Source organism: Temnothorax nylanderi, unplaced genomic scaffold (genome assembly GCF_030848795.1).
Source record: "Temnothorax nylanderi isolate EJ_2023f unplaced genomic scaffold, tnyl_v1.0 TNYL_tig0022_pilon, whole genome shotgun sequence".
Classification (NCBI taxonomy): Eukaryota; Metazoa; Arthropoda; class Insecta; order Hymenoptera; family Formicidae; genus Temnothorax; species Temnothorax nylanderi.
The window spans coordinates 342344-356038 of NW_027249084.1; the positions used below are offsets into that span (position 1 = coordinate 342344).

Below are 13695 nucleotides of genomic sequence, written 5' to 3' on the forward strand. Positions count from 1 at the left end.
GGGGTTCTATAGACGAGGGGTTCTCTCTCCGTGGCGTTAGATACGCGTGTAACGATCCTCTGAACCGGAACAACCGCGCTATTACTTTCGTCAACACAACGATGCTCCCCGTCCCCTTTCTCGTAGACGTTTCTTCCCGTAGCTTTTCCGAGCTCCCCGCAGTCAAGGACGACTACATTTTCCGGCTCCAAATTGACGCGCACCGTCTAAATGTAGTTATTCGTAGCAAAGGTTTATCGAGCGGAAAGAATGTGGTATATTTTTTAAAATACATTATACCCCCCTATTGCTTATAACTGTCTTTAAATATCTTTTTTGGAATCGTTAAAAAGAAGAATGTTACTGCAAAGTGCTTTTTCGATGTAGTAAAAATAAAACCGTAATATATTCTAATAGAAACACCTTGCAGCGATGGTTTTTTCTTATGCGAAATCTTGTCCCACTCTAAAAAAAGATGAAGTATACAAATATCTTCTTTGCAATACTGAATACAATGTGTAATTATTGTCTTTTTTCGACGCTTGATATCGCATACATGTTTTGATGCAAATAAATATTCGTCACTTTTTTCACACACACACACACACACACACACACACAAGTTACCTCACAATTTACTCCTAATATGTTGTTTATGACAGATTACGTATTGTGTGCAATTTTATTCGCCCGCTCGCATATGTCCCCTTGTAAATTAGGTGGGGTGAAAAGAAATTTCGAGATTACGTCCGGCTGGCCTCGTTCGGCGACGTTATCGGAATCACGCGCAGATAGAATCGAAATACCAGGTGCAAATTATAAGGGAGATGCCCAGGTAGCACGGAAGTTTGACGCGCGCGCATGCTACCAGCTGACTCCTCGAGTCCGCGAGGAAACGTTAGCGTAGCGTAGCGTGTAATCACGTTAATGCGCCACAACATCGTGAACGAGCCGACCGGAGGAGTGATGCCGGTTTCGCCAAAGGGATCATCCCGCGAGTCAGCGGCACTCGAGGAGAGTGACTCACGCCCGCCGTCCGTCGCTTGCGTAACGAAACCATGGAGAGTCGATAACGATAATCTTTGGCGAGCATTCCCGATCGCCGCGTCGCGGCGAGACGGAAGGGGGAGGTGGAGCGATGACGAATCATCAATGACCGTGGCGAGATCCGAATCAGGTTTATATTTACCGATCAGAGCGTAGTAAACATTAGGAAGCCGACCGTAGAATTTTTTTTTCGTTTTTTTTTTTTACGGACGAAAAGGTGAGAGGTGAAAGAAGAATCTTCACAGGCGAATTTATCTAAATCGCAATTGCGTAAATTTTTCGAGCGCAAACGAGCGAGGGGTAGAATGTAGTAGTAAAAAGCTAGTTTAATCTTATCTCTTTTTTTGTCCATAAATTCGCGTCATTAATATGAATTAAGTGCCGATGAGAAAGATACGGTTGACTAAAAGTATCGACTCAGTGGTCAAAATGACCAACGGTTTCGCTGTGTTAATCGCCGTTTGTCGTTGCACCTGGATTTATGCATCCCGGAGAATGCGCGCGCGGTCGCACAGTAATATATGACCTGAGGTGTCCTAATGAGGGGAGTGGATCCGCAGGATGTGCGGATCGCGTGAGACGAGCGTCTAACAATGCGCGAGATCGATGATGAAGCGTGCCATGCCGTGGTGAAGCGGAGAAACGAGAATTGTTGGCATAGCGTCCAGTCGGGCATGATGGACGAAAAGGGAATCAAATATTCGATAATAAAAAATGTCTATTCCTCGTATAATCGATGAAGAAAATCGAAATTAATTGATTAATTTTTGTTTCGTTTTCTAATATGGATAAAGCTTGGTTTAGTTTGAAATCAGTATCTATATATCTGCGCTCGCTTAACATTTAGAGATAAATTCTTCTGCACGCTTAATTAACAAATAATACTAATGTTACGGAGTAAGAGCTTTTTATGGACGATTAACCCACGATGTGGATCTTTAAGTTATTCGATTGACACCGCGCGATCGACTCCTAAATGATGGTGGACAAACAACGACAAACCGTATCGCGGCGCCATCGCACGTGCCGGGCAAGGGGGCAAAAAGGGGTTCGTGGACTTCGCCACGTGCTGAGGTAACACGAGCGTGCTTGTCAAACTTCGTTTCGTGAACGGCGTAGGGATGTGCCTGCGCGCACGTGCGTTTTAATACGACGTAATGCGTTGCATGTCCATATTCATTAAGTAATTTTCCGGCCGGGGAAGTCAGCGGTCTCTGGCCGCGAGTCACAATTATGGACGGATAAACAGAACGTGTTGATCGCGCCACGAATTTTGTGATAGCTCGGAAGATTTGTCGGCGTTATCAGTCGAATATCTCGCGAACGCTTAAGGCTTAAGAGATAAATCGAGCAAACTAAATCGTCATATGTAGAAGGATTTGTTTAAGATAATAATTTACGCAGGATGTTAAATTTGTTATTCATGCATATACAATTTCTATGCTGATGTGTATTTTTTACACATATTTGTATATTTATACATATTTATGCGCTAAAGAAAAAATATATTTGCATCGTGCGATGGCTTCTCATCGAAGTACAAAGAAGTTCCGCGGAATTCGTCGGATTGGCAGGGTACGAGGGAACGTGCGGTGAAGCCCGAGGCATAAATTTCCGTGTGCCGAGTAATTAGTCGCGGAACGCGATAACTCGCAGATATCTCGGAATCGCGATCTCACCACGCATGTAGAATTCGCGCGCGTTTCCGCGCGGCGTGTCTCGCGCGACGGACGTCTGGCGACTCGGTGCGATGCCGAGTACTGTGCTCTGGTGCACGTATCACTCTCGCGTCGAGTAGAACGACGACGAGGGCCGGGGGAATCGAGCAGAATCGAGTTCCGAGATCAAGTCACGCGTAGTCTAAAAGAAAGTCGTTTAAAGGTCAGCAGCAACAGCAGCAGCAGCAACGACGGCAGTAGCGGCGGCGGCGGCGACGGCAGCGGCAGCAGCGCAGCTCGACTTGCATCACAAATGCCAATCTACTTACGAAATGTATACAGAGAACAATGATACTCTCTTGCCTACCGACGCCATCGCCGCCATTTGCCTCTTCGTCCTAATCGCCGCGCCATCCTTTTAAGAGCCCTTGCGCAACGCGATGCCCGAGAATCGATTTTCTCCCCTTTCAACCCTCTCTCGACCCGTACTTTTAGCCGATAGGCTAAAACCCGTCGCTTCCGACGAGTTTCCAGCAGATTGGCCGAAATATCGCCTTCGGCAATCTCGTCACGCGGCGATAGTGTCGATGATGGTTCGTCTATCTTAGCGGGAGGGTGGTTAAATTTGGTTCCACCTTCGCTGCACGAGCGAGTAACTGGGAAATCGCGATCGCGCGCGCGATCAGACGCGGATCGATCGGATCTCGATCGCGCGTGATTGCCCTTTCGCGATAGCGGAGCCGTATAGATCTCGCGCGATTTCGCTTTCCGCCTGAAAGATTTCGCGAATCGCGCATCGCATACGGGACGACGGCGACGTATCTCCGGCGTCATCTTATTCATATCCGCGAAATAATACTGAATAATTTCACCATAAATACGGCGCGTCCGCGTAGGCGTAAAGTAACGATAATGCAAGTAAATAATGGACGCGAGAGTTTTATTACCTAGGCGGCTGAATGGACGGAGAGATAGAATCTACGTGTCCGCGCCGCGCCGCGCCACGGATGTACAGCCCCCTCGAGGGGGATCGGTGGATACGAGGGACCTCCGTGCGTCTTGTGCCTTGTGCCCCCCGTCCCTACCCGCGACGCGATGCGACGCGACGCGACCCGCAGTCGCCCGGAGCCCGGATTCGAACGCCTCCTTCGTCTCTTTTTCGTTCTGCCTGTTGAAGCCGTTCCTTCGGTGAACTAACGAGAGAGCCTCGCTCGTTTAGCATCTCAGACGGCGTCATCTTAGCGAAATTCTAAGGTTTTACCGCGAGAGAAAAAAAACTAGGACGGTACTCCGGAGACTCGCGAGCGCGAAATGATCATGCATGATTGATACGTCGATTTTCTTATATTTCAATAACAAGCGATAGAACTTGGTACACAGATTTCACACTATCCTATGACTGTATCAATTAAATTATAATTACGATAGGTCATTGAGATTAACCTAGGAACGAGCGCCTGGGGTGATTTTTACACCTCAGTATTGAAGAAATGAAACTCGTCACAGTAACTTTAATGTGCTTGTTTCGTTTTTAAATATTTTTTGGCTTTTTCTTACTTTTTCCAGAAAATGTTTAGTAAATCTGTATACATATTGTCTATCTATATACATATATTATAGAACAACCAAAAATGTGCAATATGTATTAATAACATTGACTCTTAATTGCGGTGTAAAAATCACCCCTGGTGACCATTTATGAAAAAGAAAATCAGGCGCCTATTCTCGGGTTAAGTATCGCGAAAGTAATTATCTACGAAGAATCCAAAGGTCTCGCATTATGAAAGCGATCGCTGGAGCTACTTCGATGTCGCGCTACCCCCGCGTCCGTGCATTGTTATCGAGGTCGGAACGCCTCGACGAGCAGAAAAGTACGATGGACTGCGAGCGTACTCGTGCCTTCTCGCGGGAACGTATCCATCCGAGCGAATATAGCGTGAACGCGGCGATCGCGATATCGAACGCGAAGTCGCGACGGCGATGATAAGTGTTTCGGCAAGAATCGCGCGCGAGGACATTTCGGAGCAGCTTCATGGCTGACATTTTCCTGGGCGTTTATCGCGATAATACGGCTTTAGGTCAGAGGGTGTGGCCTCCCCAGATTGATTCGGCGAGCTGTGCTGCTTGCTTCTGCGCGCTGCGTTTTCTCACCGCGAGCAGCATGGCGTCGCGTCGATTCTTCTATTCCATCTTTCTAGGCCGTATCGCGTTTATCACGTCGCTGTATCGATGAATTTATTTGGCGCCCGAAATAATTATGAAGTACGAGTCGACTTGGTCGCGCGAGTTATCGGAGGCGCCGTATCGCAGGCGCCGAAGACGTTACGCAATCTGATAAACGACTATATTTAATCAAATTTCTCGTTATCGAATATTCTTTTATTGGAATAGAAGAGCATATGAGAAAGGTGCTCGCGATTTGTTTTGAAGCATCGGTATCTCCCGATGATACCTCACTTCGAGATAGTTTACGAGTAATTACATTTTCTTATACGCAGATAGCCAAGCATTCCTTGGCATAAAAAGGAAATAGTGTTTGGCATAAGTTTCCCTTCAGTTGTCAGTTGTCATCAAATTGCTGTCACCGGACAACAGTAATTTCGTTTAGAGCAACTTAAAAGCATTATGCAGACAACGATTACCTTACGCAAACAAGCGGAAAGCTCGTAGCATACTTATTGCCATAAAAGTTGCCACAATCTGTTGGCAACCGTTTTGGTGGCAATAAAAGTCGGCAATCCAATAGGCAAAATCGGAAGTCGCTTTCCTTAATATTGAAGGCAACTTAGCAGAGCAGTTTTAAGCAAATTGACAGCAACCTGCGGGCAACTTGCTATCTGGGTAATTGTATTTAAAGACGATCGACTATAATGACTATATATTTCTAGTTTTCTCCAATATTCTCGACTTTTCTCGTTTCTCGCGGTTTTCCACGTTCTCTCGCGAACTCAGTTGATATACAACGTCGGCAACGAGCCGAAGCGAGAAACGCTCTTGCGCTCCGGAATCATTGGCTGCATGCTAATCGAGTCACAAGAGAACGGATATCGTATCTTATGTTTCACCGGAATACGACAAACTGGATTTATTAACTCGCTAACAGCCGACAGAAAAAAAATCATTCCTTTTCCGAGGACGATTACGACGTTCATCGTCGTCATCGTCGTTGTGCTATTGGTGCGCGATCAACAAACCAGCTTGCGATCAACTGGAATAATCAAGCGGAGATATTAGCGTAGCGTATATACGCTCGCGTGTTCGTGGACGCGCGCGCGTGGGAGTGCACACGCACGCACGCACGGGACGCACGCATACGCGCACACACGCGCATCCGCCGCTACATAATGACGACGCAGTATCGGCCGCGGCGTGGGTGTTCGTTCTCTCGCTCCGACAGATTCGAAAACGCATTATTAACACCGGCGACCCTGGCTCTATGATTACGCGCATTAATAGCCGGATGGACGAACTTTGCTCGCGCTCCGCACTATCATTATCATCGCAACGCGAGAAAGAGACGGATGACGAGAGACTGTAGGAAAAGAGGCTGGTCCCACCGCGCGGCGGGCCTCGATGGATCGAGAAAGAAAATTACGAAACGTTAATTCTCTCGCGTTCGAACGCGTTTGTCTCGGACACTCGTATTTAATATCGTGTGTGTTTTTGGCGCGTAAATGGCACTTTCAATACTGGCTGGATACATTTTGTTAGATCAAGCTAGAAATGCCGAATACAGTTTTTACATATAGGATACGGACGCACCTTACGTTATCAATTTTTCTATAGCATTACAAGTCGCATTTGACATTTCCGTCTACGCTGTCCGCCTCGAATCGCAATCCCGAATCGTCATAATTTTTGTGAATTTAAACTCGGATCGCAAAATCACGAAAAAAATATCGTACCTTCATTTACTATAGATATAATAGAATTTTTTAGACTCGGTTTTCCATTTCTTTCCGCAAAAATAGAATTTTTGATCTATATTCTTTCACCGTTCGTAAAATCGAGTCCTTCGCGATCAAGGGACTATGGTTCGTCGACACGATGCATACGATTTAAGCATACAGATTTTTAAGTATAATGTTTCGCGGGCATATCGTACCTCGCTCGCGCACACGAGCTCCTTTTCAAATTGCATATCAGGTACGATCGAGTGTCGCGAGTGTACCAATCTTCTGACGATGAATTATTCATTGTGTAAATAATTCATAAATCATTGCAGACTGCACAAGCCGCGCGCGAGCAAGAAAACCCGATTGAAAGCTTGAAAGCTCGCCACGCGATATTTTTCAACGAATCTATATAACCCTTTCTTTGCAATATATGTAGACTGAACTATATATAACTATATGTCTACTGAACATTCGAAGAACGTCTCTTTCACGTGAAACAGTTTTAGATTTGGAGACGAAGAAACTTTAACGTTACAGGTTGAAAATGTAGTTCCTAAAGATCGGAGCACGATCACCATTTTTTCGATCCCTTTTCGACAGGTACTTGGTACGATTCTACGACTTCACGACTTTAGGTTCCAGCGGAAGTGTTAAAGTCGTAAAGATCGAAACGATGCCGTAACTGTCTCCCAGCCTCGCTTTTGATACCCGTACATGCATTTCCGGCGCGAGAACAGTATCGACGGCTGCCATCGCCGGCGACGAGAGCGATGCTCGTCGATCCAAGAGACCCTTGTAGAAATCCTCCGAATGTTATGCACCGAACGCGCTGTAGCGAGAGGTGGCACTCGTTGTCTCTCGACATGACAAGAGAGGAAAAGGGAGGAACGGTGTACTATGGGGCGCGAGGGCGGCGTTGCCCGTGTACAAATCATGCAAAGGATGACGCGGCATCGCCAGTCTCTCGCGTTCCTTCTTCCGTCGCTCCTCCTCGCGCGTGCTGGACGTCGTAGGGCGAGACAGCGTTGGGCATGTTGACGACGCTCTATCTGGGGACCTTCGCCGCGCGTATCATCATATCGCAAGTCACTCGCTCTCTCCGTCCTTTTTCATCGGCAGATGCGCCCTTTACAATCTTAAATGCTGGAATAGCCCGAAGAGACTTTAACTGATTGTTGTTAGTAAAAAAAATCTAGTAAATGTATGTTCCGAAACGCTTCATTAAAACGTTATCGCCAATAAGTTTTCGTATATCTACTTCTATTATTAGCACTAAAAAATTAACACTGATAGACGATAATAGATAATATATTTGCTGATTAAAGTTATATAAGAGATAACATGCGATCGAACGAAGAGTAAGCTACATTATATAATTATGATATAATTAAATAATATAAATAAAATATTGATAGTAACTCAAGTTAGAATTTACAAATGTAGTTAATTAGAAAGTTTTAGATTAATGATTATACACGACGAGTCCTCTGTTTCTTCTGTCCCCAGCAGACGTCGGACCTGGACACTTTGCTGTGCAGGCAGGATCTCGATCGTCTGCAGAGGTTGGACGAGGATGAATCGGACGCGAGAGATGCGCGGGAGCCGTCCGTGCACATGGAGGACTTCTTCGAGGTCGGCGGGCCTACGGCGGTGTGCCGACCACCGCAGGCCAGTTTCGTTTCCGCTAGGAGTCAGCCGGCGAGCGCCGGCCAGGACGACGATGTCTTTCTCAGGCCGCCGCTCTGGGAGGATATCACGTCGAGCATCCAGAAGCTGGACCCGGAGAACGCGGACATGCTGGGCTCGCAGTCTCACATAAAGATGGAGACTGACGACGTGACGCCGCCGCCGGTTCTCTCCCCGGTAGAGATCAAGACGGAACCGTTACCGCCACCGCCGACCTTACATCTCCTCGAAGGACCGGCCGCGAACCCCTCGCAGAATCCCTTTCCGAATCCCTCTAGTGTTCAGCACGTCGTCCATCATCGGACGACGACGTCGACAACGGCGACGACGGCGGCACTCTTTAAGAGCTTCCCCAACGGCAACAACAATAATAACAACAACAACAACAGCGGGACTGTTAATAGTAATAGCACGAGCGGGAATAATGCCGGTAGCAATAACGGTAGCGGCAACGGCGCCAGCAACAACAACAACAGTAACAACAACGGCAGTGGTAGCAATAGTGATTCGTCAACGGCCAATCATCATCAGCCGAGCGGCAACGCGACATCGCCGCTCTACGGCTCGATGACGAGGCTGATGTATATTTCGCCGCTGACGCCACCGATCTCCGATCCCGGCTCGCCCATCGGCGCCGGTCCACCCAGGCGGACACCGCCACCCCCGTATCCCCAGCCAGGCCCGATCCTGAATCCGGCCCACAGGATCCAATCGTCGTCGATGTCGTCCAAGTTCAACAGACGGAATAACCCGGAGTTGGAGAAACGCCGGGTACACCATTGCGATTTCATAGGTGAGCAGAACAACTTCGACCCTTATTTCTTAATTTCTCTTTCTAAGGGAGACGTTAGAAGGAGACGAAGAGTGAGTTGATTTAAGATTAAAAGTTAACCGACACTTGTGAAACTGGGCCTTAGGGCCAACCTTCAACCAAACTCCGATTAACTTAATCGTTGATTAGTTCACTGGAAATGACCAATCGCATTTGTCAATCTGCTTAATGAGCAAATGCGATTGGTCATTTCCAATGAACTAATCAATGATTAAGTTAATCGGAGTTTAGTCGAAATGGTTCCTAGTATCTATATAACTTTAAATTAAATATTAAATTAAAACATTTAAACATTATCTCTGAAATTCAATAGTGATTTATGGATCTCGCTAATCCCGCTTAGGTGTTTAACTTTATTATTTCAACCTCACTCCAAACTTTGACTTCCGACTTAATTCTCGCTCTCCTTTACAGGTTGTACGAAAGTCTACACGAAGAGCTCGCATCTGAAGGCTCATCAGCGGATACATACGGGTGAGTGAAAAACGTTGCTGTATTTCGACGTATCACGTTTGTTGCTAGTACGAGGGAGCAAACGTTAAAATTAGCGGGAGGGGCTTCCGTGTATTCTCCGGTAATTAGGTATGTAGCTCATCTACGCGAAGCGAGACGAGGAGTTTGAAAGCGCGAGGTCGAGCAGCCGACGTTTGCGCGTGGGCAAGGCGCGGTCCTGAGCGCCTCTCTCTCTTCTCTCTCTCTCTCTCTCTCTCTCTCTCTCTCTCTCTCTCTCTCTCTCTCTCTCTCTCTCTCTCTCTCTCTCTCTCTCTCTCTCTCTCTCTCTCTCTCTCTCTCTCTCTCTCTCTCTCTCTCTCTCTCTCTCTCTCTCTCTCTCTCTCTTCTCTTTTTTATTCTCCCTGTCTCTTCGTTTCTCCATTGGCACCGCTCGCGCGGTGTCTCGCAAAGGTGCTTCTATCATATGTAAACGTGGTAAGGGACGCGACGAAGCTCTCGTGGTATGCGACTCTCCGCTTAGAGCGAAGCTAGCGACCGACCCACATCCTATCCGTGTCCAAGCTTCGCCAACACATGGACGCGAGTCGCGGCACCAACACGACGACGCCTGTCGCGTGTGGCTACCTGGACGCGAACACGTATGCTAGTTCCCACACGCGTGGAACACACGCGAAAGAGCGAGAGAGCGTGAGAGCGTGAGGGAGATGACGATGGGCGGGGAGAAGGACGAGGAGATGTGCTTCCCGCACACGTGCCTACGCGGCAGTCTCTCGCGGAATGCAAGCCGGAGGCATCTTAAGTGCGATGTACCACTTTCGAATTGATACCTCGGTGAGTTTTTGCGGTAAACCCATGTCATCGCCTCAAACGAATCGGTCGAACGAAGCGAAATTTAAAGATTCTAAGGACTCGGGGATGAGTCATCGAAGGAGCCAGGGCAAACGCGAGCGAAATATTACAATACACGCTAAAATTATCCTCTGCTTACCTTCTCAAAATTATTTTTATAATTTAATTAATAAATTCTCTTCTAATCACAGACTGAAAATAATCTAGAATAAGGGTACACTCTGTTATCTATTGTAACTCTGTGGATTTACATTTAGATAGCTTGTGCACGCGCACCGATTATGCGCGAGTGACTCGTACTCGCTTTCGTACCCTCCATTGACTTTTGAATCGAATAGGTATCTTGCTTCTTTGCGCTCGCGCGATGAGTATACTAGCGATAACTAAATTAATTTGCCATCAGCCTCTTCAGCCGCGACTTGTAAGTACATCTCGTAAGTACATCGATCAATTCTTACGACACTTCGTCGATCGATTAGAATCATGGAGAACCGATCGATATGCGAGATTATGCGAGGATATTTCAATTTGTCGCGCGATCTCAAACACAGACGAGCGAGACACGAGCGCGCCGAGACCAACGCGAGGGGAACGCTTCGATGTGGAAGAGAAGCCGAGCCGAGGGGGGCACGTGGCCCTCGCGCGCGAGTCTGTCGGACGACTCGTGAATGAACCCTCGCCGCACCGCTGTGAATGCGCCGTGCCACGAGCCGCGTGTGTTGAACGTCGACTTCGTTATTAATTCATTAGTGTCTAGAATTAATTTATTATACGAAAATAATCTTTAATAATTAATGCGATGATTGACAATTTGTTGACGCGACAAATATAGAATCATAATATCATAATTTATTTTAATATCGTGATTACATGAGTGATACATGAGTGATGACGTCAAAACGTCCGTAATTAATTACGTCCATATCGTGATTAATACGTAATTAAATCAACCAGAAACTATTAGGAACATTAGACTAATAAATTCTAGTAATTTCTTGACACAATTTTCTCATGATCAGTATATATTTATTTGGTTTTTAGAATTTCTTCGACCTTAAAGTAATCGACGTTTAAGCGCTGTCATTAATCTCCAGGAGATTAATCGAAACCCGAGGCGTCGCGAGAAAGCCCGGTGGCCGAAGAAATCTAGAGCAAAGTAGGGCTAGGAAGCGTATTTGGAAAGCAACTTGTCCGCGGAATGGAACGCTGCCGCCGGCTCTCGGGTGAAAGTGATCCAAAATTAACGGGGACGCCTGGAGGCCTCGTAGGTGTCCCCGGATCGGCCGATCGACTCCGAAGACATCGTAACGCAACATCATATCTCACGATACCGCGCGAATCAAAGGATACGAATAGCCGCACTCGCAATTTTTACGTTTTGAGTTAAGGATGTTAAAGAGAATTTCTTGTAAATAAAAATGAACTTTTATATAAAACGGGAAAAAGTGTCGAGCGTAATATTGTGTACAACATGTTCATAATCTTCTTATAAGAATTTCAACTTCTTTTTTCTTTGGTTGAACTATATAAATGACTTTATTCAAGCAAGTTTTCTTCGTTTAACGCAATATAATCTCATTACAAGATTATAGATTGTTGCGTAATATACGAGTATATAAGTCTTGATTCGGTACTTTTTTTTCCTGTGTATTCTTTGAGTTTAAATACCGAAAATTCTTCATGACAACATGTTCCAACGGTGTATTACGCTTATGAAGAATTTTCGGTTTAAACTCAAAGAATACACAGGAAAAAAAGTACCGACTCAAGACTTATATACTCGTATATACGCAACAATCTATAATCTTGTAATGAGATTATATTGCGTTAAACGAAGAAAACTTGCTTGAATAAAGCCACTTATAGTTCAACCAAGAAAAAAGAAGTTGAAATTCTTATAAGAAGATTATAGATTGTTTATATATAAGTATATAAGTTTTGATTTGACACTTCTTTTTTCTGTGTATCGTTACAGAGAGAATAATAATTTTTACAAATTGACTTTCCATTTCGATTCATCTCTTTTCTCGAGATTATTTTAAGACGTATAAATTAGCTATTCGTAAGAAGTTTCTTTTCCGAAATGATTCAGTAGCCCGAGCGTTAAGTAAGAATGAACCTGCTAATGTCAGCCGACGGGCCGAGAGGAAATTTCGCCGGAGTCGCACGTTCTCGCCGGCGGAGATCCGCGAGAGAAGAATTCTCACGTGAACGCGCGCGATACCGTAAATGGATAGCGCTCGTGGTAGTAGTACCGTTCCTTGGGCTGTGCGTCGCGTGGCACGGCGCGGCGCGACGAGACGCGATGCTGCAGCGGTTGAATGCAACTCTCTGTGGCGCAGGGCGGCTGCTATACGACGCGGCGAGGACCGGTTAGGGTCGTCTCCGTATAGCGCGCGCGAGAGGAACAGGAACGAGCTAGAAGGATGCGTGGGTGTATCTCTTAGCTATCGAGTTCTTTCTTCTCCTCTCCTGTGCGTGTTCGTTCTCCCAGCGCGGCGCCCTCCTCCCTCGGATCCCCCCCCCCCCCGTCGAGCGTCCGCCTCGGTCGCTTTTACTCGCTTAGCACTCGCTTCTTACTCACCGTTCCGCGCATCGCGAAAGAATCTTTCGTCGCGATCGAATTCGCAAACAACTCGGAGAGGCGATACCTGAGGATACCTGATTGGCGTAGGAGACATTTAAAGTCGGAACGAGTCGAATAGGTAGTTTGCGCGTTTCAAGGATTAATCCGCACTTTCAACTTAAGCCGAAGCCTAAAATGGAATCTGTCGAATCGCGAACTCGATCCGCCCTTCGATTACGTTATATACTAATTATTCTCTGATTCGCCATCCTTTTAACGTGAAACCATATTCGTAATGGACTTTATAATCTTGAGTCGTCAACTTGTTCTAATTCTAAATGTCAATTTTTTAATCCTAGAATACAGCTTCCCGAAAACACACACCATGAGTCTGGGAGATCCATGTGACTTTCATAGGCTGTAACTCTGGTTCCGCCTATATTCAGTTAATATTTTTGGACTTGTTTTTTTTTTTAATTTGAAGCTCTAAGATTTAAGAATATGGGCCAAAGCACATATGACAGTCGTAGTCGTGGACGTAAATAACGCACAAGCTTTGGCGTATCCTGATCTGTCAGGTCGGGGATTACGACCGTCGTATATATCGCTACGCCATGTTATGTGCTTTGGCCCGAAACCTGAATAGATTTTCATATCAAAAAGTTTTATTTTGTCAAGTTATAAAGTTAAAACACTAAATTTCGAAAATAGAAAATTTCAAGCAAGTGA

The 13695-nt window shown here is 46.0% G+C and overlaps 1 protein-coding gene across 3 annotated transcripts in view; it reads left to right on the forward strand.

Annotated features, from left to right (window-relative positions):
• The window catches only part of LOC139769330 (uncharacterized), a 43680-nt gene that overhangs the window by 25187 nt on the left and 4798 nt on the right, over positions 1–13695 (forward strand). The window contains exons 2-4 of one of the 3 annotated variants that reach the window (XM_071700270.1): positions 8087–9059; positions 9513–9572; positions 11495–11687. In XM_071700270.1, the coding sequence (XP_071556371.1) occupies positions 8087–9059; positions 9513–9572; positions 11495–11502 (1041 nt within the window). In that variant the 3' untranslated portion in view covers positions 11503–11687. Of the gene's footprint in view, positions 1–8086; positions 9060–9512; positions 9573–11494; positions 11688–13695 lie in introns of those variants that run through there. The other 2 variants (XM_071700268.1, XM_071700269.1) reach the window with 2 other exon arrangements.